This window comes from Struthio camelus, chromosome 1 (assembly GCF_040807025.1).
Source record: "Struthio camelus isolate bStrCam1 chromosome 1, bStrCam1.hap1, whole genome shotgun sequence".
NCBI lineage: Eukaryota > Metazoa > Chordata > Aves > Struthioniformes > Struthionidae > Struthio > Struthio camelus.
In genome coordinates this window covers 8,729,147-8,754,297 of record NC_090942.1, presented here as the reverse complement: position 1 = coordinate 8,754,297, position 25,151 = coordinate 8,729,147, and the positions used below count along the sequence as shown (strand labels likewise).

Genomic DNA, 25,151 nt, shown 5'->3' with positions numbered 1-25,151 from the left:
ATCCAACAGTACCGCAAAAACATTTAGGTTTAGTGAGGTAAAATGGGAGAAGCCAGGAATCTTTGGCACGTGTTTCAATTTAAGAAGTCCGTGTTTAAAAATAATGTTCAGCTTAAAAAAAGTTACCTGCAGTTTTAATTCCTGTTCTTTAATGTTAGTTATTCTGTGTGTGTCAGTAGCGATAACTGCTTGACTCTCAATACATTTTAATCGGCTATACTGTTCATCTGTACAGATGGAAGTTTCTTCACGTCCACTAGAAGAGTTCTGCTTAGGAATTTATGAACTGAAAAAAGTGAGATCCACTACCTTAAAGTGAGAAAAAAAGATGGATTATCTTTATAATTGTTATGTTCACATTGTTTGTTTTCAAAGCATTCAAAGAGTCTTCTCTGAAGTAGGTCCTAAAAAACACAGAAAGAAGTACTCCAAAAGAGAAATCATAACGAAACGCTGAAGTGAAATTTACTGTAGCAATGCTTCCCCCCCCATCACTGCAGTTAGTTACTATTTATTTACATAACATTAAGATCTTCATGGAACAGAGTAACTTCACTCTTGCTTCTGAGCACCTTCCAGTCATTTATCTAATAATACAACAAATATAAGTTTAGGCTAGAAATTTCAAACTAGTCTAAACAAGGTGCCTAGATCATCTTTACCTGATTACAATGGCATCTTCTGCATACTGAATATTCTGAATTCTTATTTAGACTTAAGAGTTGCGAGTCCTCTATTTGGCATCTTAAATTGGTCAGCATCTTAGGTTCAAATGAAAGATGACTATCCGTAATATAGTCAAATGTACATTGCTGTATACAACATTTGCATGCTGCATCCTAATCCATGTCCAAAACGTGCTTTAGACAACCCTTTGCTTTGCAGTCTAGAAACAGGAGATATTAATAACCATTTTGTGCAACTATCATGAACACATCTACTGGTTTAGACGATAGTAGTCTGCTCTACAGGTCAATCATCTAAAGACTTTTGGCATCCTGAAGTATTATACTTAAATTCCCTAATGAATGAAAGGTTAGTATGATACCTCTCATTTATCAGGTGTCCCAGAGCATCCACGGGAACAGCTTTTGCAGAGCTGCTGGCACAGTTACACGTTCTACATTCAGAAGAAGTGAGTTGTGCCCAGAAGGACCAACTTCTCTCCATTCAGAACAAAGGGTATCTAAATGACACGCTGTCACAGTCCAGGTTTGCCGGGCGGCCACACCGGAGGAAAAACGTTACTCTCCTTCACAAGAAAGTTCTTTATTTGACCGAAACAGGTTTGAACCAAAGGATAGGTTCGGGTGGCAGTATAGGAATTCTTACATTTACGAACGATTTACAACTCTTATTTATAACACTTTTTAATTAACAATACAACACAATACAAACAATGTAATATATTAAACTATTTACAAATACGTACATGAAGCTTCAAGTAAGTAACACAAATGAACTAACAGGGAATATAGAACAGGAATATAGGAAGGGTACCCCGATGTCGTGTGAAGCGGCACCAGTTGATAAGGCAAAGTCCTTAACAGAACCCCGCCTATAGCTGTCTCAGCGCAGTACAGGACCGTACTGTACCCGGCCACACCGGCGGGTGTGCCAGTTCCCGGCTTAACACCATAATAGCTTATGTGTCCACGATGACTTGAAGGATCCTGAGTACAAGAGGACCCAGCGTCCCGAGCCTAGGGGCAGGGCAGGTGTTCCAGAGATGTTGCTCCTCCGCTTCGGCAGTGGCCTGCTGCTTCAGCGTCAGATGGTCCGGCAGGTCTTCAGATAGAGAAAGAGCCTTGATCTAACCTTCTAACCTTGAAGAAGGCCGCTCAGCTTCTCCACTCCTGGCACGTGGATCTTTGTGATTTCAGTAGTTTTCTAAAAGAAGCCAAAGCTTTGGGCACTGCTGCTTTTGTGCCCAAGACACCCTGTGCACGCAGCCATCAGCTACGTTTGTGGTTGGTCCTGTTTTGAATTCTGGCTTTGATTGGATTAATTTTTGATCCTTCATTTGAATATTCCAGAACCTTCTTTTGATTGACAGCAGCAGCTGCCACAAGCACAGGGTATCTCTCCATCTATGATTTTAAAGCAGTGTGGCGGGAAGCCTGTCTTGCTTGACCAGGGTCGTATGGAGGTCACCCATATATTCCTATGCAGCATTCAAAACTTTAACCTTTCAGACCATAACACATGCTCAGGTATAGAGGTCAGCAATGTAATATCTGAAGTCAGATGAGATGCATCCTGCCCAGGAGTACCACGCATCATTTGTGTAGCTTACCTAACCTTAAATCTTACTCAGGTTGTTTCTCAAGTTCTTCTTGCAGCTCCATACGCCTTGATCCCGCCATATGTAACTCCATACTTCCCCCCCCCCCCCCCCCCAAGAAAAGGCATATGCTACCAAGTCAACAAGTACTTCCTCCTCAAGTTATTAATACTTACATCTTAAAAAAAATACTTTTGGGAATACCTTACCTATTGCTCAGAAAGACAATTTTATTATGACTGTTACCATCACAATAACCAACTTTTAAATCTGCAGCTCAGCACTGGTCCTCGCTACTTGATTGTTCAGCATCCTCTCATAAACTCTTTGCCTGTGTCTGAATTAGACTTTGGCCTGAGTTGGGCCCTCTGTAGCGTCATAACCCTCAGCTATTCCAAGAGACTGTGGCTGATATTAGCCAGCGTCAACAAAATTACATTGTTTTGAATAAAGATGAATGCCTCTAATTATAATGGACCTTACATACAGTTAAGCCAAGTATATGATGCTCATTTGCCATTTTTCCATTTTTTAGATGCCAAAACATTCTCTGCAACTAGGAAAATGAGGGATGATATAACTCTAGGTTATAACAGGAATAAACAGAAATCTCCTTGTCCAGAGTTCCAAAATTCTCTTTAGATTTCCCATCTTCCCTGTTCTATCCAAGAATGACACCTATACTTAAAAGTAGGGCAAGTCAGATAGAAATTTTAAGTAAATGAGATTTGCCTAACTGACACACAGATTTACAAAAATGAACACAAACAAATTAGAACAATAAGAAGGCTAATACACATAAATTTTTACTTTATGGACTTCTCTGTCTTCACATTCTCTTTGCTTATTGTAATAATAGAAAGTATTGTCCCTTCTCTGAAGTTTCTTAACAAATCCAGTTTCTGGCCAACACTCTACCTAGGAATAGAATAAAAAGGATATACATTCACCTGAACATGCTCACACTGAATTACGTTTGTGTATTATATATACAGCATATACTTCCATGGAACAACTTCATTTGCATCTGAACACTGCTTTACTATTAATTTAATTAACTTTTAATAAAGATTAAGAGCAAGATGTCAGAAACCAGTTTCCTTGTCTAGTATAAAACACTGTGATCAGAAAAGTCTAGAAATAAGGACCTAAGACTATCTAATAGACTTGAGTCATTTAGAAGTGGACTAGTCAAAGCTTTTAAAATATGCTGTGTTGGAATAAAACATCAGTTTTTCAGTAATTTGAGAAGCTAGACGATTCCACTTGTAAAAGACTGACTGACATTTAAAGGTTTCTTCAGGATTCTCTCATCAGGAAAATGTACACATCATGCATTTCATTAGCAGCCTGGGAAAAATAAAGCGATCCTGGGAAGTTTGAACACAACTCAGGCTAATTTTTACCTAGAATAAGTGGTGTTCCTTAACTTGTTCCTTAACTATGTATCAGTCAGAGTTTACAGCCTGCCATAAATCTTAACCAGACTTACTCTACCACTCTAACTACCGGATTTCCTTTTGCACTGTTAAAAGGTTTTGCGCTACAGCCTTTACTGTGGTACCTAAGCCCAAGACAAAAGAATTAACTGCATCTTATTTTGCACATGTACATGTTACTGTTTTAAGTTAATTAGATAAGGAGTGATTTTCTTAGGAATACTGCACCCATGTGCACAAGATGCTAAGATCTTTTAAAGGTGGATTTGAGAGACTAAATGTTGGTTTGGGAAATGAACTACACAACAACGCCCTTTACCACAACCTGCATCAGATGTTTTTATTGTGGGCAGTTTCAATAGAAGCCAAATTCTGAGGTTACATAAAGTCAAATTACGCTACCCCACAATTCAGTTGTAAAATTGAAGTTAGTAGCAATGAGACAGGACAGCAGGACTGAGTCCCTGGATACTGAACCACCTTCTTATCAGGTCTGTCGGCAAAGTAACAGGGAAAGTTTATAGAAAACTTCCTCTTATATATTCCTTTCCTCAGCACTGAATTATTCTTTCAGATGGCAGCTACATCCACTCAAAGAAATATATATAATGCTTCTAAATGTAGAAGCCAGAGAGGGAACAAAAACACAGGTTGGCTAGTGTTTCCTTTTCATTTCTGTGAAACAAGCTACTCTGCACAGTTAATAGCTGAAGAATTCAAGTCAAATTTGGGGAGAATATGTATCAGAAACCAGCTTAAAAGAAAGGAAATAAGAGGTACTTCCAAGTTTATTTAATCACTTAGCACAAAACAAAGAAGTTTTAAAGTAATAACCCCTGCAGAATTCTAAATCTTACCATATCAACTTGCTTTACTTGCTTATATTCAACTTCATCTCTGTATCCGGCTTGCTGAAATCTGTACAAGTTCTCTACCTCATCTGACCATTTTTTGGCATGACATATAGATTTTGGTTTGATGTCAGCTCTAGCCATGACTCCAGAAGTTTCAGACTTTTTCCTGAAATTAGATTTTTCAAAATGAAGTAGCAAACCATTTTGTTCAGGTCAGATACAAATGGGCAGATCAAAATTGAAAAATAGAGTAAGGAAAGTACAGATAGCACAATAATACCTTCCCTCAAAGGCTGAGATAAAACCCCAAAACACATTATAAGAAGTTAGAAACAGATTAAATGCACTAGCTGATCTCAAACAAACCCAAGCCACCTGTACTTCTATTTGTAGAAACAGAAACTATTATCATAGTTTTGCCACTTTATGTTGCCTAAAATTCATTTCAGCAGAGCGATGCATTAAAAATATAGAGAGAGGTTTCTTTTTTTTTTTTTTTTTTTTTTAATTTCACATCTCCGATTTACTGCCCCTTCTCTTGACTCCTTGGGGTAGGCAGCTCATCGAGTTTCTTTTCCTTCCTACTGACAGGAAGCCAAACTGGGCACAAAAGGAAGAACTGGGCTGCTACTGAAGAACAGCAAACACTCAGGATGGAAAAGGAAAGATGGAAATGTACTGCCAGGCACATGCACATGGCAACAGTGGAGAGGACAAGGAAGAGCTCTCAAGAATTATGTTGGACAGAGCTAAGGAAGAAAGGCGCACGATCTACCAAAACTCGTCTTAGTCTACGTTTGTCCATTCAAGAATCTGTACTGACTTCCTCTATACTCCTTCTCCCTGCATAAAGCCCCATGTGATTTTGTTCAAACATGCTAAGAAATGGTAAATAAGTTAATCAATTGCTAAACCTGAACCAGAGCAGAACTAGGACTAGTTCAGTCACAGATAAAATCCAAACTGCGAAAGAATAAAACAATTAAAAAAACATTCCGAGAAGTCGATGGAAACACACTAGGGATGGATCTGAACCATACTTCCAAAAAACATAAATCTGTTGTCTTTTATCTCATATCTGAATTTCAGTTGAGCATATCTTACTCTGCTGCTAAAAATTAAACTTTGAATCGCTTCAGCAAGGAAAATACACAAAATGCTATGTTATCTTGCCAGTATGATCGGAAATGAGTCCTCTTCTAGTTATGTAGTGTCACCAAGCTTCAGCTCAGTAACTAGAAAAGGTATCTCCCAGAAAGGGAAAAAAGGCTTCTAGATTTTGTATTAAGGGAATGAACACAGTCTTCCTCCCCCCACTTAAGTTGCCTCCAAATTCTGTGCTCAGGTAAAATTCCTTACTTGGAAAGTTCCTACAGCAATTGAGAGCTTGAAAAGTTGAATGTTTATGTCTTATCAAATGCATAAATGCTTTTAGTTTGTTTTAAGGGCAGAAAAGAAATTATACTCTAGCATACAATACATTGGGAAAAATGATATCAGGAATTACTTTTATCGTAACATGGAAACAGCAGAGGTCTGCCCCTTTTGTCTAACATAAGAGCCATTAGGAAACAAAAAAAAAAAAGGGCCTTTCCTCTCTTACCACATATACTTTATTAAAGATAATAAAAAAGATGCACATGAAGGCTCTCTTCTGGCAACACTCAACTGTTTCTTGCAGTTCTGTCCTCCAAATCTTCTTTTTACCAGGCTCTGCAGTCTTACTGGCATTTTGTAATTGAAAGCAGCCATTGACTAAAAAGGTCGTTTTCCCACCCAGTTATGAGGTGTCATGTGCAAACTAGTATGTTTAGCATACATCTGTACTATAAATAGTGCAGTCTTGAAGGGATTTGCCTCAATATTGTTTTTTCCTCCCTTGCTGCAAAGAACCCTCTTGTAACTATTATAGAATTCTTCATATAAAAAAAGTCTACAGCATATGAAGACTGTTGTCAACCTGGGACTCAAGACAGACTGAAAAACTACTAGTAAACTAATAATTAGTAGTAGTAACATTAGATCTTAATAAATGCTAAACTACTATGACTTTGTAAGCGTCTTATGGCAACTTACATGTTACTAGGGTTATGTACTTCTGTACAGGATGTACTGAATTCATCTAATGAATGTGCTCCTTCAATCCATCTAGATATGCCTGGCAGTTCCTGACTGACCATTAATTCAGATGGCCTGTACACAGGCGTTCCTGCCCAAAAATATATGTAAAATAAAGGTCACATATTTAAAATGCCAGCTTAGTGCCTTGAAATATTAAAGTAGCCATGCTGATATTTTCATGCACTATTTAAACTATATATTATATATATATATATAAACTGCCTACCTATATTCTGTATGAGGGTGCTCTCTATTCTGTGTGCATACGTATGCTTCACTAGCAAACCTCAAGCTGGACTAGCCTAGTGAGTAGGAAGAAACCAGCATCTGAAATAACAGAACGTCTGAGGTGGTGGTGCATGGATAAGGGATCTGGGCATAGGTATTAGCCAGACTTGAAGCCCATACTAATATTCAACAGATTCATGGATGTGGAGGTATGTGAATCAAGAGAGTGAGCGGGAGCATGGTTCACTAGGGAAACTCAGTCCTAATCAGCTGGAGAGGGAGAATAGTGTCAACCGTCTGTGTTATGCATGTTTATGCGAGTGCTGTTTGTGTTTAGGCGGGTGCTGGTAAAGGCACTGCTTTCAGTCTCTGTTGGTCTGGGTGGCCAGCCATGTGTGCAGTGTGTGTGTGTTTGTGTACCTACTGGGAATACATACTCAGCCTGGCTACTTGCTGGAAAGGGAAAAGCAGCAGCCTGCACCTATGGACTGGGACAGGAGAACTCTGAATCCTGAAGTGTTCCAAATTTGGCTTCCCTCTAACCATAATAAGCACCCCCAAGAGCTGAGCAACTAGAAGCAGCTCACTACTTACTTATTTCAAGTTCTTGAAATGGTGCAACATTCCTGTCTCACCAAATCAGCTGTCCCACAATGCTGCTTCTCTTTATCTTCTTTCCCCACTCCTGTTTCCTTAAAATTCACAAAGGAAAAGAGCATGTTTTCTACAAAATAGGACTCTGCTTAAACACTCACCACCAACAGCAGAGAGACAAAACAACCTGCCCAGAATACAATGTCTTGCCTTGCTCTCACATAGAGATTAGTGGTGCCTATAGACCAAGAAGGAGCACGGCTCCCGTTGCCCCAGCAATGACATCCTAAGAAGGGCAAGTCCTGAAGAGCCTACAGGTTAAGGGCAGGCAGGCTTACTAGCCAGCCAAAACCCAACCACTGCCGTTCCTGCCCAGCCTCACATAAACAAGGGTTGTTTTAAAGACCCATGAAAGAAAGAACGTATAACAGGAATGTTCTCCCCTTTCTATGTGCAGAGCCTTCAGACAGGAAGAAGGCAACACTACGGCCTTACCGTGTCCCTCACAAACACAGGGTGCGCAGAGGCAGAGCTAAGAATGGCAGCAGGAGTCTCCCCAGCTCCGACAGCCCTAGGCTGGAGCTGCGAGAGGAGGCACTGTCCCAGTACAAACGTGGCCATGACCACAAGCCCGAGTCCCTACCCCTCCACCACGACCATTATCCTCAGCTTCACCACCGTGACATCAATGCCCAGCCCACCATCATGACTGCAACCCTGACTCCAGCCTCCTCACTATGACTGCCTGCTCCTGTCCTACTGCAATAAGCCCCAGCTTCTGCCCTCTCACCAAGATCATGTCCTCATCCCGCGTCCCCATAGCCTCTGCCCTAATCCCATGACAACTTCCAGGCCTGCTACCATCTCAGCCGCAACCCCAACATCCAGACCACCATCATGACCACAACCCCCAAACCTTGCCCCAATCCCCAGGACCATCACCATGACCTCAGGACCACCACCATGACAACCACCCCAACCCCATCACTGTGACCACAACCCCCAGCCCCTACCCCACAGCGGCAAGTCCAACCCTGGCCCCACTGTCAGGGCTGGGTTTCCAGCCCCTGCCCCACTGTGGTGGCCCTGACACTGGCCCCACCTCCACGATCCCCAGCCCCTGCCCCATGGTGGTGGCCCTGACGCCGGTCCCACCTCCACGACCACAACCCCCAGCCCCTACCCCACTGTGGTGGTCTTGACACTGGCCCCACCTCCACGACCACGATCTCCAGCCCCTGCCCCACTGTGGTGGTCCTGACACTGGCCCCACCTCCACGACCACGATCTCCAGCCCCTGCCCCACTGTGGTGGTCTTGACACTGGCCCCACCTCCACGACCACGATCTCCAGCCCCTGCCCCACTGTGGTGGTCCTGACATTGGCCCCACCTCCACGACCACGATCTCCAGCCCCTGCCCCACTGTGGTGGTCCTGACACTGGCCCCACCTCCACGACCACGATCTCCAGCCCCTGCCCCACTGTGGTGGTCCTGACACTGGCCCCACCTCCACGACCACGATCTCCAGCCCCTGCCCCACTGTGGTGGTCCTGACACTGGCCCCACCTCCACGACCACGATCTCCAGCCCCTGCCCCACTGTGGTGGTCCTGACACTGGCCCCACCTCCACGACCACGATCTCCAGCCCCTGCCCCACTGTGGTGGTCTTGACACTGGCCCCACCTCCACGACCACGATCTCCAGCCCCTGCCCCACTGTGGTGGTCCTGACATTGGCCCCACCTCCACGACCACGATCTCCAGCCCCTGCCCCACTGTGGTGGTCCTGACACTGGCCCCACCTCCACGACCACGATCTCCAGCCCCTGCCCCACTGTGGTGGTCCTGACACTGGCCCCACCTCCACGACCACGATCTCCAGCCCCTGCCCCACTGTGGTGGTCCTGACACTGGCCCCACCTCCACGACCCCCAATCCCTGCCCCAATGAGGTGGCCCTGATGCTGCCCCGACTTCCAAGACCACGACCCCGAGGCCCTGCCCCACCGTGGTGGCCCTGTCCCCAGCCGCACACAACCAGGACCCCCAGGTCCTGCCCCACCGTGGTGGCCCTGTCCCCATCCTCACACCACCGCGACCCCCAGGCCCTGCCCCGTCGTGGTGGCCCCGGCTCCGCGCCCCATCCACCACGCGGCTCCCGGAGCGGGGCCGCCCCTCGCCGCCCGAGCAGAGCGGCCGCCGCACCGGGCCCACAGAGAGCAGCGGCGCCCCAAGGGCGCCTCGCAGCAGCCACCTCCGCCCGAGGCGGCCGGACGGGCCCGCCCGGGGATGCGGCCCCCTCCGCAGCCGAAGCAGCCCGGGCCGCACTGCGGGGAGACCAACGGCCGCTGTCCCGCGTTGCCAGGCAACCACCACCCTCCGGCCGTTGCCGCTTTAAGAACACCCCCCCCCCTCATGCGGCGTGACGCAAGCGCCGGCAGCGGGCGGGGCCGTGGCAGCGGCAGTGGCGCCGCCATCATCATGAGCCGGTTCGGCGGTCGCGTGCGCGAGTACCCCTGGGTGTCCATCGACCGCTTCGACCGCCACAACCTGCGCGCGCGCGCCTACTTCCTCTCGCACTGCCACAAGGGTGAGCCCCGCCCCCCTCCTCCCGTCCCCATGGCGACCATCCCCCCCTCCTCCCGTCCCCATGGCGACCATCCCCCCCTCCTCCCGTCCCCATGGCGACCATCCCCCCCCCTCCTCCCGTCCCCATGGCGACCAACCCCCCCCTCCGCCCGTCCCCATGGCGACCAACCCCCCCCTCCTCCTCCCGTCCCCATGGCGACCGTCTCCCCCCCCTCCTCCTCCCGTCCCCATGGCGACCTTCCCCCCCCCTTCCCGTCCCCATGGCGACCTTCCCCCCCCCCGCCCGTCCCCATGGCGACCGTCTCCCCCCCCCCCGCCCGTCCCCATGGCGACCGCCCCCCCCGCCCGTCCCCATGGCGACCGTCCCCCCTCTCCCCCGCCCGTCCCCATGGCGACCGCCCCCCGGCCCCGGCCGCAGCCGGCGGGAGGGGGGGGGGGGGCCGCTCCGCCTGACGGCCGCGCCGCTTTCCGCCTAGATCACATGAAGGGGCTGCGGGCGCCCGCCCTGAAGAGGAGGCTGGAGAGCAGGTACCGGCGGCCGCGGGTCCGGGCGGGGCGCGATCGGGCCTGCCCTGAGCAGGGGCCCTGGAGCAGGCCGGCTCCGGAGGCTCCCTCGGACAGGCGGTGGCTACTGGCGAACGTTGCCGCCCGCCTGGCGGCGGGGTGTGTGCTGCTCCCGCCCGCTCTGTGGTGCCCGCTGGCTGGGAGCTTGCTCTTCCTCGGCGCCGTCCCTCCGGCTCGGGCACCTTTTGGCCGAACCGTGCGGGGCATCGTCAGTCCGGCGGCTAAACCGCGTCGGCCTGGAGGTTAGCGCGTGCAGGACTGGGCAGGCGACGGCAGCCGCGGCCTGGGGCCCGGGGCGTGCGTGCCCTCGGCTGAAGGTGGGTGAGAAGCCAAACGTCGAGCCGGGGCAGGGCCGGCTCGGGATCCCGACTCGTCCTGCGTTGAGCCCCGGCTTGCCTTCTGCTGTCGCTGAGAAGAGCAGCCCGTCCTCACAGCTACAAGGGAGGAGCCCCTGTGGTGAAACGGCCACCCGCTCGCCCAGCTTCAAACCGCCCGTTTCATTCAGCCGTTCGGAAAAGCCAAACCAGTGAAGGTTTTCATTCGGTTCCCGCTGAAAATCCTCAGCGCCTTCCGTCACTGAAGATGGTGTGACTCGTGCCGCGGTTCGTACCTGGAAAGCTTGACGTTGAAAACCGCGACGGGCTGCATCACGCGGGATGGGCAGCAGGCACCTGAGCAAGGCCGATGACCGCCTCCCACGTGCTCCTGCCCCTGACTGCTCCCTAGGGATGGGGAGGTGTCTAGTGCTTTACTCATTGCATGGGGGGAGGACTTAATGTCTCTTGGTCTCGGAAGCAGGTGTCTACATGCCGATGTCTGTTGGGACTGGCCCATAGGGTGATCCAGCTGATGAAACCATGAGCTCTCGGGAAGAGTGTCAGTTGGTATGGACCGAAAGTGCCCTTGGGGGTGGTCTACCCACTCAGTTTACAGAAAACTGAGTGCCTGGGTGTTTCCCCAGGCACTGTTTAATTTGCTAGAGTAGATGCTGGATTTTCTCAAATGCAGGCAGGGCATCTCTCTTTGCCCGTCCGACCTCCTTGCACACTGGGTAAAGGCTGGAGCTTCATAGTTAGCAGTCAGCAGAGCATCTCCTCTCCCCAACGTCTACTGCAGGGAAAACATACGCATCTGAAACACACCTTGAAGAGGAAGCAAGTGAGCAAAGATGTATGTGCATGTGACTGCCTGTTGTGTACTTTAATTCTGTACAAAAATGTACATGCACAGGTACATATAGGTAAGTCTTTGGATCTACCGTGTTGAAGAGGAGCCTGCAGATGGTGGAGCAACTCACCTTGACTTTCACATCTTCAGGTTGGGGCAAAACAGTTCCTGCAGACTTTGTATCCTGCAGGCTTCTTCCAATGAGAGAGGGGTCTGGAGTACCTGTGCTGATTGCTCCCTGCTACTGATTGCTGTCTGCCTCTACTTTAAAAAAAACACTCGTTTGTTTTCTTGTCTTCTCACAGCTTGAAAGTTAACTTATACTGCTCGCCAGTAACTAAGGAATTGCTGTTGACTAGCTCAAAATACAAGTTTTGGGAGAACCGCATTGTAAGTTTTAAATTCTTTTTAATTAAAACTTTCCAAGTCATGATTTTCAAGAGGAGGAAACTTTCCCCTCCTCAGAAATGTTTAAATGTTGTTGCTGGTATTGACATGGTGTTTCAGAGGTTAAATTCAGACATCACTATGTCTTCCCTTGCTGTGTGAGATTGGTTCACTGGTTTACCATCTGGTCTTACTTTTCCTTCTACAAAATTAATCCTTTTCTCTCAACTTCAGCTTTAAATGTACTGTTATCTGTATAACTCTGCCTTGATTCATTTGTATTCTTCCTTCGTTTCCTTGTGTTGCTCGTATCTTTTTGCTCCTGTTGTTATTTCACTTCTCCTTTGCTTCATTAACAGTCTTGCGTTACTCAGGGAGTATAATCTTCTAATAATATTATTTCCCTTGTGAATTTTGGAGAACGAATTATCTCACATTAAAACGTGTTGGTGATGTGAAGTCATTCAAGAACCTAATTACTCGATTTCCTCTGTTTGGAGCCAAATTTCAAGGGATTAGTGGTCATATTGTATAGGTGTGACTTGTGGTTAGTTATCTGCTCCCTTTTGCAGATGCAGATTTGACACTGAGTGTGATTCGTCTCACATCTTGAGTATGCACTTACATCCTCAGATGATGTAAGGGTTTTTCTGTATTCCCAAACAAGGACAGGAGAAGGCTTTAAATCCTTCTAGCCAAATGGAAGCTTGAGAAGGACGAGAAGGACTTTAGGCAGGCGGAAGCCTGTTTTCTTTGGAGAGTTACGGCCTGGAGTCTCCTTAAAGAGGTGGTAGTGGTGGGTCTTGAGCTCCATACCAGAGAAACTCGTAGGAGGGGGAGCTGGGAGGTGCTCATACATGGGGTAAGTCTGGGTAGGAAGAAAGAGAACTAGGGCACTTCTCCATATGAGGTTTAATTTTGAAGCTGGATGAGGAAGAAGGTAATTGGCTATATATGAAGCCTTTAGAGACTGAAAGATTTCATGATTTAGGGGAATTAAAGTGATCCTGGGCTCCGTAAAGGTACTCTGAGCAAGCATTAGGAATGCGTTATGCTCCTAGGGAGTGTAAAGGGTGGGATTTCTTTTTTGTTTTTGAAGCTTGTATCTGTTTGCTTCCAGTATCTGTTAAGCTTGACCTAGAAGAAGAGGCCCTGTGAGAGGGTCTGTGTTCAAGCTAGTAGGAGTTTGTATGAGCAGTAAAGGGAAGGTAGGCAGTGTTAGTCCTAGATTTCCTGTTTGAGAGGCTCTGTATCTGGGAAGAGACTCTGAAGTTTTTCAAGGTACCATCTAAAATGTAGAAGCACTTAAGAGCACATTGAGTGCATGGAATTAAGATCAGCCTCGTGAGTTCATTCAGCTTCCCCCCAAAAGAAGCTGCAGATGATGAAGCTAGTATTGATGTTTGGGGGGGCGGGGGAAAGAAAGAAAAAAGAAAAAAAAAAACCCTCTTGCTATTGGTTTGAATTCTTAGTATAAAATGCTTTTTGACATGTGTATCTGTTTTGGAGTGAGGAAGGAATTTGATAGTTGTGTGACTGATACTGTGGTTTCTGGCAGAGACACCAAATGTTACAGGCTTGTGCGTGTACCAGGTGAAAGGAATGCTTACAGCTGCCCAGAAATTTGGGATGTGGTGTCTTATGAATCCATCTAGTGCAGTAAAGCCCCAAATGCTGAGCAGACTGCTCAGATGAGAAGCTGGAGGTTACAGCTAGAAGGGTGATGACAGCAGTCTTTGACAGGAGTCTTTCCTTCCACTTTGGCTTTTTTGGCAGGAGAATTGCATATAAATAGTGGCTGAAACAAAGAGAAAAGCCAAGAGGGGAGAGGAGCCTGCTGAACAGCATTAACCTTGCAGAAGGCCACAGAGCATCTGTGTTCAAGGTCTCTAGATTTTAGTAGAGGATGAAGCAAAACAGGATTAATTGCTGTCCATAGCTTTTCTACAAAAAACCCAGAAATTCCTGCTACATGTGACTTGTCATTAACAGCAGCTGAAGGCACAAGCGTGCAGCAGTAACTGGGAAGAGTGAGGGGAAGTTGTGCTATAGCAGGACAGAGACCTGTCCTAGCAAATCCATTGGTGTGTTGTGGGAACAGCATGTCTTAGCCTTTGTACTCATCCAAAAATAAGGTATGTGATCCAGCCAGAGAAAGCCAACCTGAGCTGTGTTAGGGTCCAACACTTGCCTTTTTTAGGCATGAGCACCTTAATCGGGGTTTTCCCATTTCATTTTTAGACATCAACTCTTTTTAATGGAAATGCATGACTTAGTACAGGGAAATGGGCTTAATTTTACAGGCTTAGCATTAGCCACAGTGGGTGCTAAAGATGTCTGCGTAATGAATACTCAGCCATAAATATGAAACAAAATGTTCAGTATGTCCTGTGATGCGTTTATTCGTTTTGTTACAGGTTACATTGGAAGTTGAAACTCCCACTCAGATTTCTTTAGAAGATGAAACATCTGGTGAGGTAATCAGTTACAAGCAATATTCATATATTTTTAATGGACAGTAATAGTGTTTAAAAGGAGCATGAGAAACAGAACGTCTGCATTTCCCCTTTTTCTCCAGCGTGTAGCCACAGGAATTCCTCGTCTTCTTCATTCTGTTCTTCTTATGATCACTGTTTCGTGTGGTGGTGGTTTTTTTTTTTTTTTTGGCTCACATTTTTCCATTGTATTAGGGATCTTCATCTTACAGGTGACAAATCACAAGGGAAATAGGTGTTTTTTCTGGCTTATCTTAACTAGCTTTAAGTGCAAGACTTTGTCCTGTAGAGCATCTCCAGGCAAAAAGTATTCCAAGATTCTTTCTGTGATGGTTGTTCACCCAGGAAGCAGGGAAATAGGACTGTCTTCTGGCTGAATGGCACTCGTGAGCACCCATACAGTATTCAGCCAGCTGTCTTGGCATGACAGGATGGTGGCTGATTTTCAGCACTTGTTGCAATGTGACGAGACCGTCTCCTCCCTCCAGAAGCAATGCTAAATGCCAGAGGAGGCTGCGGGGAGTAATGCGTTGCTCTGACTCTATCAGTGAAAATGCCAGCAGTGCTCATTACAGTGTGAAAATAATGCTAACCCATCTCTTCCAGAAAGAAGATATAGAGGTGACACTTCTACCAGCTGGTCACTGCCCAGGGTCGGTCATGTACGTCCTTTCAATGCTCCGAATGTCTCTGCTGGGAAGCTAGGAAAAGCTAGTGAATTTAAAGTTCTTACTTAGAAATAATACTACTATGACAGCATCCTCCAGCTTTGGTCAGTGTTAGAAAACCACTGTGCTATCTGGGATCTGTCCAGACAGAAGTTATTTGTTACCCTGGTGGGGCAGGTTACCATTCCCAATGCCTCTGAATAGCAACTTTCTTGACTGCAGCTGTACTTCAAAACGACCTGCAAACCTGGGTTTAAAAGCAAGCTCTCCCGTTCTTAAGCATGACATTAAAATAAGTTGTCCGACTTCATGGTACAGATGCCTGTTGGATTCCCGTGGCTGCAATAGCTGGGCCGCCCTTGCAGGCAGAACCTCTGAGGTTTTTATGTGTAGGCTGGTCAGAGTTGGAAGATAGGTCATGTCCCAGACATAACAGTCGGAATCATTGCGTTTATCTGAAATTACTCTAGGACAAAATTGAGCCTAGTATTTCTGCTGCCGTGCACTTTCTCCGAAACCTGCTATTCACATAGACTTCTCTAAGTAAAGTAACAAACTTGCATCAAAACCGGATGTTTACGTCGAGGAGTTTGACTGGAGCGTTTCTGTTTGTAGGTTTTTGTTCCAAGGTGAAAATGGCACGGTGCTGTATACAGGGGATTTCAGGCTTGCAAAAGGAGAAGCAGCCAGAATGGAGCTTTTGCATTCAGGGACCAGGTATCACAGAAAGATCTATATTTTAATTCAGATTCTTGTGAGGCTTTGCTGTTGATGGGTTTTAGAAATAAATTTGCAGTTAAGATGACACAGCAGTTAAAAGCCCCTTTTGACTTGCTCTGTGTAAGTAAAGAGGAAGCATTCTCTCCTTTTGAAGAGAGAGGATGGAGCGTAGCTTAATGGTGTGATACACTACTTGCTCTGACTTTATATTTCTCTCTTTCAGAGTAAGAGACATCCAGAGTGTGTATTTGGACACCACTTTTTGTGATCCCAAATTTTACCATATACCAAGCAGGGTAAGTCTAAATCAGCTGTGAGAGGAAGCCTCCTAAAGCCACTGATAATTAACCAACCTGTTGTTAGGTAAATCTTGCATGCAGTGCCATTTTACATTACTGAATCCCAGCGCTTCAGAAGTATCTTCAATGACATATTCACGATGTTTCCTCATCCTTTTAGGAGGAGTGTTTAAATGGGATCTTAGAATTAGTGCGAAGCTGGACCACACTGAGTCGCTATCATGTTGTGTGGCTGAATTGCAAAGCTGCCTATGGATATGAATATTTATTCATAAACCTCAGTGAGGAACTTGGAATCAAGGTAACGCTTCCGTAATTGTTGTTTTAAAACAGACCCTGAATAATGATTGTGTCCAGTCATTAAGCTGGAAATGCCTGTTCAGAGGACTGTGGTATGTGAAAGGCGTGCACGCTTTCATTAACTGTTCTTAAAAAGCTACAGTTGTGCTCAGGAATGAGTTAACTAGTTGGTTTCAGTCCCTGTCATCTACTGGAACATCTGGGTTCTGCAGGCAGAAGTTAATTAATCCCCATTTTTCAAGCTCAGTGTTTACCTCTCTCCCTTACATCTTGGGCGCCATCTTGCTACTCAGAGGCATTGGGAATGGTAAACTGCCCCACCAGAGTAAGGGGGGGAGGGGGGGGGGAAAAAAAGCCTTCTCAGTTACATGTGACATTACTAGCTAGCAGATAACTTCGGACTGTGTTTGAAACCTCATTCGTCTGTAGCACAGGAGGTATGTTCTGCTTGTTATAAGTATCAAAGACACCTTTGGCTAACACTTCTCTACTTGGACATTGTTACTGTTAGTAATTGTTTAACTGTTTGCCGATATTTGTTGAGGGCAAAATCACATCTCTATAGTTAGTATAGCTGCAGTTTGGCAAATACATCAAGCTAATTAAGAATAAACACTGCCTTTTTCTAGGTGCATGTGAACAAACTCGACATGTTCAAAAACATGCCAGAAATCCTCTACCATGTTACTACAGATCGAAACACTCAAATTCATGCCTGTCGACATCCTCGGGTGGGTATTGTTTTGCAGAGCCTCTGCTATGAAAGACTAGTTGTAGATGCTAATATTTCCGCGCCGTTGTTCCTAAAGCCCCTCTCTGCTCAAGGAGACTTGAGCCAAATGGTGGCTTAATGCAAAAGAGAGTGAGAATTTTAGTGGGCTAAAGGGAAAAAAAGACATTAGCTTATGCTAGAAACAATTATATTTGAAACTTGAAAATTTTACTGTGATATGAAGTGAGATGATGAAAAGGGGATTAGATGGGTCAGATGTTATCCATTTAAATGCATCTAAAGCAGCCTGTGTGATGCCTCCTGCAGCCAGGCAGATAGCATGCTGGTAGTTTATGACCTTCCCTTCCCAGGACACTTAGGAAGCTGAATGCTTCAATTCGGAGGAGCACAAGTAGAACTGGAGATGGCACATAGGGATGTAGCTCTTGATGATCGATTTGCTTTATCAGCTACACTATGGAAGTAAGAGGCATCAGCAAAGAGATGATGTTTCGAAAGAGTTGGAAGATGGGTGAGAAATTGGTCTGGCTTGATATGGTGCTTAATTTCTGACCAAAAAAAAAAAAGTCAGGATTGCCACTAGCTTTCCCTTTTCATTTGACAGGATGATGACTATTTTCGAGGGAACCGACTGCCGTGTGGAATAACTTCCCAGAATGGAACTCCCTTGCACATAATTAGCATCAAACCCTCCACTATGTGGTTTGGAGAAAGGACCAAAAAAAACAATGTAATAGTGAGGTGAGCATTTGGGCCATGTGGAAATCTGTTATTTCAGGTGTGTATCTTGCCTCAGTGTTTTATAACTGAGACTCAAAATGGACTATGTGAGAGTAGTTTGTGCTTGCCTATTAACTGAGCATGAAGACAGATTACCTAATTTTTGTGTTTCCCCCTTTTTTTTTAGGACTGGAGAGAGTTCCTACAGAGCTTGTTTCTCTTTTCACTCTTCATACAGCGAGGTTTGTAAACTTGTATTACTGAGCAGACAGTGACAAACAAAAAATTTAAAGTAGTTTTGAACATTTTGGAGTGAGTGATGTGATTTGTCAAATTTAAAAAAAAAAAAAAAATCTTGTCAGTAATGAGACATAAGGGCATAGGAAGTTGTGGATGCTGAAGACAGGGATGTGCCAAAACTGGCATTGTTTTAATATAGCTGCAGAAGAACATGTTGAGGTAGGGCAGGATTACAGACCTATTTTGTTTGTTCCCTTTGCTGTAAGTACAGGTTACTGCTACAGTTATTTGACTGCCTGTGTATGTTAGAACACTGTGTAACTGTAGTATACTTGTAAAGCTTGGAGTCTGGGCTTTCATTACATTGTTTATCTGCTGTGACTCAGTTTTGGGTTGGTTTGTCTTCTCTCCCGTGCCTGCACATTCCGATAGAATTTTTCTGCATCCTAGTGGCCACTGTTACTCCTCTTGCTGTATTAGAATTAAATGGTTCATTGCAGCACCCTCTCCGGGACCACACATCTTCATTTAATGTAACTTGATCCAGTTCTTAGAACACTTGTCTCTCATCAGAAACTTAAGTTGAAATGAAACTAGATGAGTGCTGACCATCAGCCTGTCGCAGAGCATTGCGCATACAAAATTGAGGCTATTCAGAGCCCTGGGAAGATGCTCATGCTATTAAGATACCCAGTTAATGATTTTGATTTCCTCTGCCTTGCCTTGCAGAATTTTAAATGGAAGTTCTAAGAAGTAGTACCTACAATATGGCAGCTCTGCTGGCAGAATATGGGGACTATAGTATATCGTGAGTAAGGGAGTCGTACCTCCTCATGCAAAAAATGGACGAGTCCTATTGGTGTTTATAGATAGGAGTAAAGCCTGCAAACATGCAAGTATGTTCAACTCGCAACACTGATAAAGCCTCGTTTGGAGTGGAGTGCCAAAAACTGGACACAGTTCTTCAAGAAATTTGTGATCTAGAGAGCATCCAAAATACCACAGTGAGAGCAAGAAAGGCTTGGGCAAGTGATGTTTTTTGTGATATGGTCTTTTTATAGAGGACTGAAAGGAAACTTGAAAAAAGCCTTTAAATATGTAGGGCTAGAGCAAAGAGGAAGGGAATACTCCAATCTGCACAACTGGCAACTAGTCCACTAAGAAAAATGCAGATTTAATATTAGGGAAAAGATCTACAGCAGCAAGGACTGGATCGTGTTCCCTAGGAACATGTAGGAGTCACCATCGTGGGCTTGTCTGACCTTTTCTTTCAAAGGTATTGATGGTTTGTGTAGTTGATATTGCCACGGGACAGTTAGGTGAGACCGAGTTCTCAGCGTCCTTTTCCGACCTGTTGCCTTATTACAAGGCTATTCACTCTGATAGCGTTTAGCTCGTGGGTTGTATCGGTCTTTACATGAGACAGCTGGAGTACTCAATCTGTGCTTTCATCAGTGCTGCCATTAACTGGAATCATTAACTGTTGGCGTAATTTGTTGAACCGCTTCTGTTTTTCTTCAATTTAGATTAAGGATTTCTTGAGCTATATCTGTCCTGTGAACGTGTATCCCAACGTATTGCCAGTGGGTCTGACGGAAGACAAAGTTATTGAAATGTAAGTGGCAGCTGGCTGGTGAATGGAGGTGATCTAACCTCTGTTACTATCGAGGCAACTTCTCTCCTGAATCTCAGCTTCTCAAGCAGGCCCATGCCTTTTGGTTTACTTTTCCTCTGCTAATTCATTCAGTCTCATTCTTTCTATATTCAGTCCTTCTGCAAACTTCAGCTTTCTGAAGAGCATTTGTATGTTGTATTAAGTCTGAGAGTTTCTATTCCATACACATATAATTATCAGAAAAGCATTTATATTTGCGTATTGTCTGCATGTGTATCCTGTTTTCTTTATTCTGTTACCTGCTGCTATGTCATTGCTACCTCTGGGAAGTTTCTCTTAAACAAAGTTTCTCTGGGGACTTGAACTCTTAGCCTCTATACAAGCACCCTGATATCATATCACAAAGACCTGTACTCTTGTCCTGCTGCAGAGGTTGGCAGCTTAGAAATTGCCCTTATGGAGTGCAGAAGAGTAGTGGTCACACAGGGTCCAAACAAAACGAGGACTTGATTCTTTGCCTTTTTTTTCCTCCTTTCTTTATTAATAAGGAAAGAAATGCTTCACTATTGCTGATTTAAAACCAAATATTTGGATCCCTGTCATCTTGTCTCCCCCAAGCAAGGGACTAAAATGATGCTTGCTTTAAGGTAAATGACAGATTACTACCTTTAAACTGGCTAAACTCTTAATTCTTTGCTGAGTTTTTCCTCAGCGCTTGCTGCATTTGCAGCAGTCCTGCAAATTTGCAGCTTGCTGCAGTGCTTATGAAAGGCATGAAGCAGTATACCTGGATCAAGTGAAAAGGTTTACTTTTGGTCCTGAAAACGTATCTGCTGAGCTCTAAATACTGCTTTCGTGTTCCTCTCAGGTTAAAGCCATTATGTAGATCATACCGAAGAAACATGGAACCCAAATACAAGCCCTTAGGAACACTGAAGAGAGTCCACAAAGCAGACTTATCTGACACAGGTAAAAGTTCTTTAGGAGCCAAGTTTTGTGACAAAACCTTTCATGAACTTTCTGGTGCCGCTGTTCCTTGACTGAATGTCCTGAGACTAAGCAGAGAGCAGGCAAGCCACCCTTCATAAACAAATCCCCAAAGCAGTGGTGCTCGCTAGTACATCTGTGTATAGAGCAACAGAAGAAATACAGTTAGAAAAGAGAAATATAAATGAAATTAATGTAGTTTTCACGAGGATGATGGAGGTCTAATTGTGTAATTCAGATAAAACCTGAAACAGTAGCTGACTTGCACTGAAGTGATCTGTGGCTGTTCTGAGGTGGTTGGGTCTGATGACATGCTTTGCTTTAAAAATGATCCCAGTGTTAACTCATACAGTGTTAACAGTTCACTTACTAGTGAACTGCAAACTATGCTGTCAACTTACAGTGAATGCAGTCTTTGTTACTGCCCCTTAACTACTACTCTGGCAAGTACAAGGTGGTACAAATTGTTCTGTAGGGGCTTTCTCAAGGGCCTCTTCCATCATTATCACTATGGTTTCTGAGTGACTTTCAATAGTGCATTAAGGAACACACACAACAGACACTGGCCTTCCTATGTCTGCCTTGGACTGGAGTCTAACAAGTGTGTGATCTTAATACATGCTTAATGCTTGATATCCCTTTAAGCTTCTAGAGAAACTCCATTCCGCAGCCCGAGACCATCCCTAGTAAAGTTGTTCCTAACAAACAGAACTAACTTTTCCTGTATCACATAACGTGTGGTGGGGGGACAGAGTAGTATGCCAGTGGAATTGCTCTACTTCATTTATCCCAAACAACTGGCTTTTTAGCACCTAGTAGCTTTTTATTCATCTAGGATGGTCAATAAATTCTGTAGCCTCTGGAAAGCTACTCAGGAAATAGAAGGCCACTTTGGGCGTACTGCATTCTCTGCAGCTGTTCCTGAAGTGCCAAGCGAGCAAGGCTGATGTAGTCCAGGCAGAACATGACAGAGGTCTGATTAACTTAAGCCAGATCACTGTCCACCAGGGCCACATCTACTCTGCACCATGCATATGAAGGCCAGAGGTAGGGATGCCTGCTTTGTCAGCTTATCCATCTGACTCTTTGTTCTGTTTGAGTCGACCTTTATTCAAAACATGGAAGGAATGAGGTTAGCTTTTTCAGGAACAAGAACTCCCCGGTCATTTGACACCTCCAGAGATTCCACTACTGCTTTGATTAAAAGTGTCTGCTTCTCCCAATACAAGTAACATTGGACATTGTGACAGGAGTTGTAGACAAGAGAAAAGAAACCCTTCATTTTGCTAATATGAAGCCCCCTTTCTTTAAACAGTATCTGCAACTCATTTTTTTAAATCCCTGTTTGGGGTCTGATCCTACAAAATAATTATTGAATAATCAAGATGATTCTGAAGGTCATTATGTAGAAGGCTTCTCTTTATCTGTATATCTGCTCCGGCAGAATGCTGAAACTCAAAACTCAATTATGCCTCTGATCAATGAAGACTCTTGACAGGTACCAGCTACGTTGTTTGAGTAATACAAACCAAAATGGTAGAAATAATTGCTCTAGCTTATACGGAAGGTGACAACTAGCAGCTTCCCTTGTAAAGCATAGTGCTAGACAAGCCAAGGCGAACACTACTGAAATGGATCTTTTGTACGGTAAACTTTGTAATGTTCTGCTAAGCCTCCACCTGGAGTAAAGAACTCTTTCCTTTCTTTAGGAAAAAAGGAATTTTTATTAAAAAACACTGTTCTCAGATCTCTGCTAAATTATTTGGAGTAACTGTTCTTAGTGTGATTGATTTGATTCTTCTCTTGACAGATGAAGATGATCTCTTTGATACAGAACTAACTTCTGCAAGGCCTAAGATTCCAAAACAGCAGGCAAAGAGCAGGCCATTTAAGACAACATGTGAAAATGCAGAAGGAAACAACGAGAACACAGAAAATTACAAAGCAACCGCAACATACACCTCTCTCAAGGTAGACTTCATGGATTGTGAGGAATCAAATGATGATGATGATGATGAAGATGAGGGTGAAGAAGAATCTGAAAAAAACACAGCGGAAGCTCTTTTCCATGAGCCAGATGCCACATCTGCATCAAACTCCAGTGGAAAAAAACACTCCGACTTGACCTCTGGTGTAACTGGTGACCAACAGGAGTCTAATGCACACTTGCCCTGCTGGGACGCCTTTTTTAAGCGTAACAAAATAGATGAAAGCTCGGAAAACGAGGACAACTTCCCATCTTCAGCAGATGCTGGTGGGTCCCAGTCACTCTTCAGTGATTCGGATGGAGTGAGTGACTCCACACACATCTCCTCCCAAAATTCTTCTCAGTCAACGCACATATCAGAGCAGGGGAGCCAGGGCTGGGATAGCCAGATGGACACAGTACTCATTACCTCCCAAGAGAGAAATGCCTCTGACTTCAGCTGCTTCAGCAAAGGTGGGAGCAGAACAGGAGTTTCCATATTGCATGAGACCACCAAAGATAATCAGGCTGAAAACAGTAGGTGGAAGCCAATGGGGCAAAACAGATCTTCCGCATATGATGTTGTCCGTGACTTGAAAAGCAGAGACCGTGAGAAAGATGCAGAAACTGGCAGTGCTCAAATTCAAGACATGCTGTTTGAAGTAAATGACAATTCCAGGACTCCTGATCTAGAGCTGAAGAAAGACTCTCAGAGCTCCTCTGACTTTGAAATTCCATTGACTCCTGATGCTGAATTACCTCAGCCAGATAAACTGCACTGTTTATATAGGAAGCTAGCAGCAGGTGAAAACATACTGAATGAAAAAAATCTCTTCTGAAGACAGGTTTAAGTGATTACATCATGAAAATAAATGCTGAAAATTGTTCTTTCACCTCCCCAAATATTCTTATCTTTAGTGCTAAATATTTTCTTGCACACTAATTATGCAATTCTTCAGACATGTACTGCTACCAGACAGACAGTTGCAGCCTGTTCTTTTTCCCTCCATGAAATATCAAAAAGGATTCCTAAAAGGGACTATAAAAGCCTTCTACCTCATACAGTTCAGTTCTCTAGGAGCATAAGCAGACAGAAATTAGACGAAACAAAACTAAGACTGGAACACTAAATGAAATTTAGTGGTTTTTCTTCCTTTTTAAATGGTAAGCTCTAAGAGTTTGCCTTCTTTGTATAGATATGTGTGATCTCAAGCTTTAATAAAGTGTCATTTTTAACGGTGGGGAAAAAAATGTGCTACCTTTCATGAATGGTCATGCAAATAATACAGTAGTTACACTTCAGCTGTATGAAATCTGAGTTTTCACTTTATTTTTTTTATAAAAAACGGCAGAATAGATTAGAGAATTACTGAGCAAAAAACTTTTTTTAAAATCAGACTCTTCTTTTCAAGTGGTCGCTCTTTAATCTGAGCAGGTGTTGTCACCCAATTTAACATCTTAACAAGATAAAATAATCCAATGTCTATGATTTTTATCTCTCTGACTCATTGTAAAGAACGTGTCATTAGGTCCTTGGTGTTTTCATTTGTTCCAAACTGTCTTTTGAAACTATTTAAAAATAAAATTCCATGGGATTGTGGCTCAAAAGCTACCACAAGTAGCCTGCTTAGGAGGCTAAGTCATAGTAACAGAAGTTAACCTGTTACTCAAGGATCTCTTGTGTTACCCAGGTTTGACTCCTCTGCAGCATCCCATTGACTTCACCGAACTAAACCATGTTCAGATTTTCTTTCTTTAAATCAAGACACTAGATTCTCCATCCACATTTGCCTTGGTAATTAACTTTTTGCCAACGTGCCTAGCTTCTGAAATGTAAATGTAACTTCAGATTTTTGTTAAGTTTCAGTAGCTGTGACAATGCAGAAACAGTAAAAGTCCTCTCTGAAAATCTTTGACGTTTCCCATCCATGAGGTCTTAAGTCCCAAAGAATTAAAAAAGACTTTTAGTATTACAGCTCTTCTCTGTGCATGTTTTATTTTTTACACCATCTTTAGTGAAATGTGAATGTTAAACCAGCCAGCATTCTGCTACTGGGAACAGTGTCGTAAAAAGAGATCAATGAAAAAATTATCTTTAATAATAATAACTTACCTTTTACCCACTTTTTCTGTGTTCTGGGCTTCTTTTTTAAATATAATTTGGATCTGTCAATATACAT

The 25,151-nt window shown here is 44.4% G+C and overlaps 2 protein-coding genes across 9 annotated transcripts; one reads left to right on the top strand and one right to left on the bottom strand.

The window, feature by feature from the left end:
- Positions 1 to 1,098: 1,098 nt before the first annotated feature.
- Positions 1,099 to 9,834, bottom strand: MEIG1 (meiosis/spermiogenesis associated 1). Of its 8 annotated transcripts, none has more exons than XM_068918768.1 (6): positions 9,776 to 9,834; positions 7,521 to 7,618; positions 6,654 to 6,786; positions 4,581 to 4,743; positions 3,095 to 3,202; positions 1,099 to 1,890 (listed from the first exon to the last, which is right to left on the bottom strand). In XM_068918768.1, exons 3-6 carry the CDS (start codon positions 6,755 to 6,757, stop codon positions 1,822 to 1,824), a joined length of 444 nt encoding a protein of 147 aa, XP_068774869.1. In that variant the 5' UTR covers positions 6,758 to 6,786; positions 7,521 to 7,618; positions 9,776 to 9,834; the 3' UTR covers positions 1,099 to 1,821. The 8 variants fall into 8 exon arrangements, with proteins under 8 accessions (XP_068774869.1, XP_068774792.1, XP_068774954.1 ...); XM_068918691.1 differs by having other exon boundaries at positions 9,727 to 9,815; XM_068918853.1 differs by having other exon boundaries at positions 7,521 to 7,611; positions 9,727 to 9,799.
- Positions 9,765 to 24,284, top strand: DCLRE1C (DNA cross-link repair 1C). Its single transcript, XM_068918025.1, has 14 exons — positions 9,765 to 10,111; positions 10,587 to 10,638; positions 12,147 to 12,231; positions 14,646 to 14,705; positions 15,330 to 15,385; positions 16,007 to 16,108; positions 16,335 to 16,407; positions 16,571 to 16,711; positions 17,340 to 17,441; positions 18,048 to 18,184; positions 18,351 to 18,405; positions 19,930 to 20,018; positions 20,887 to 20,987; positions 22,816 to 24,284. The coding sequence occupies exons 1-14, from the start codon at positions 9,811 to 9,813 to the stop codon at positions 23,808 to 23,810; spliced, it is 2,349 nt and encodes a 782-aa protein (XP_068774126.1). The 5' UTR covers positions 9,765 to 9,810; the 3' UTR covers positions 23,811 to 24,284.
- The last annotated feature ends 867 nt before the right edge of the window (positions 24,285 to 25,151 follow it).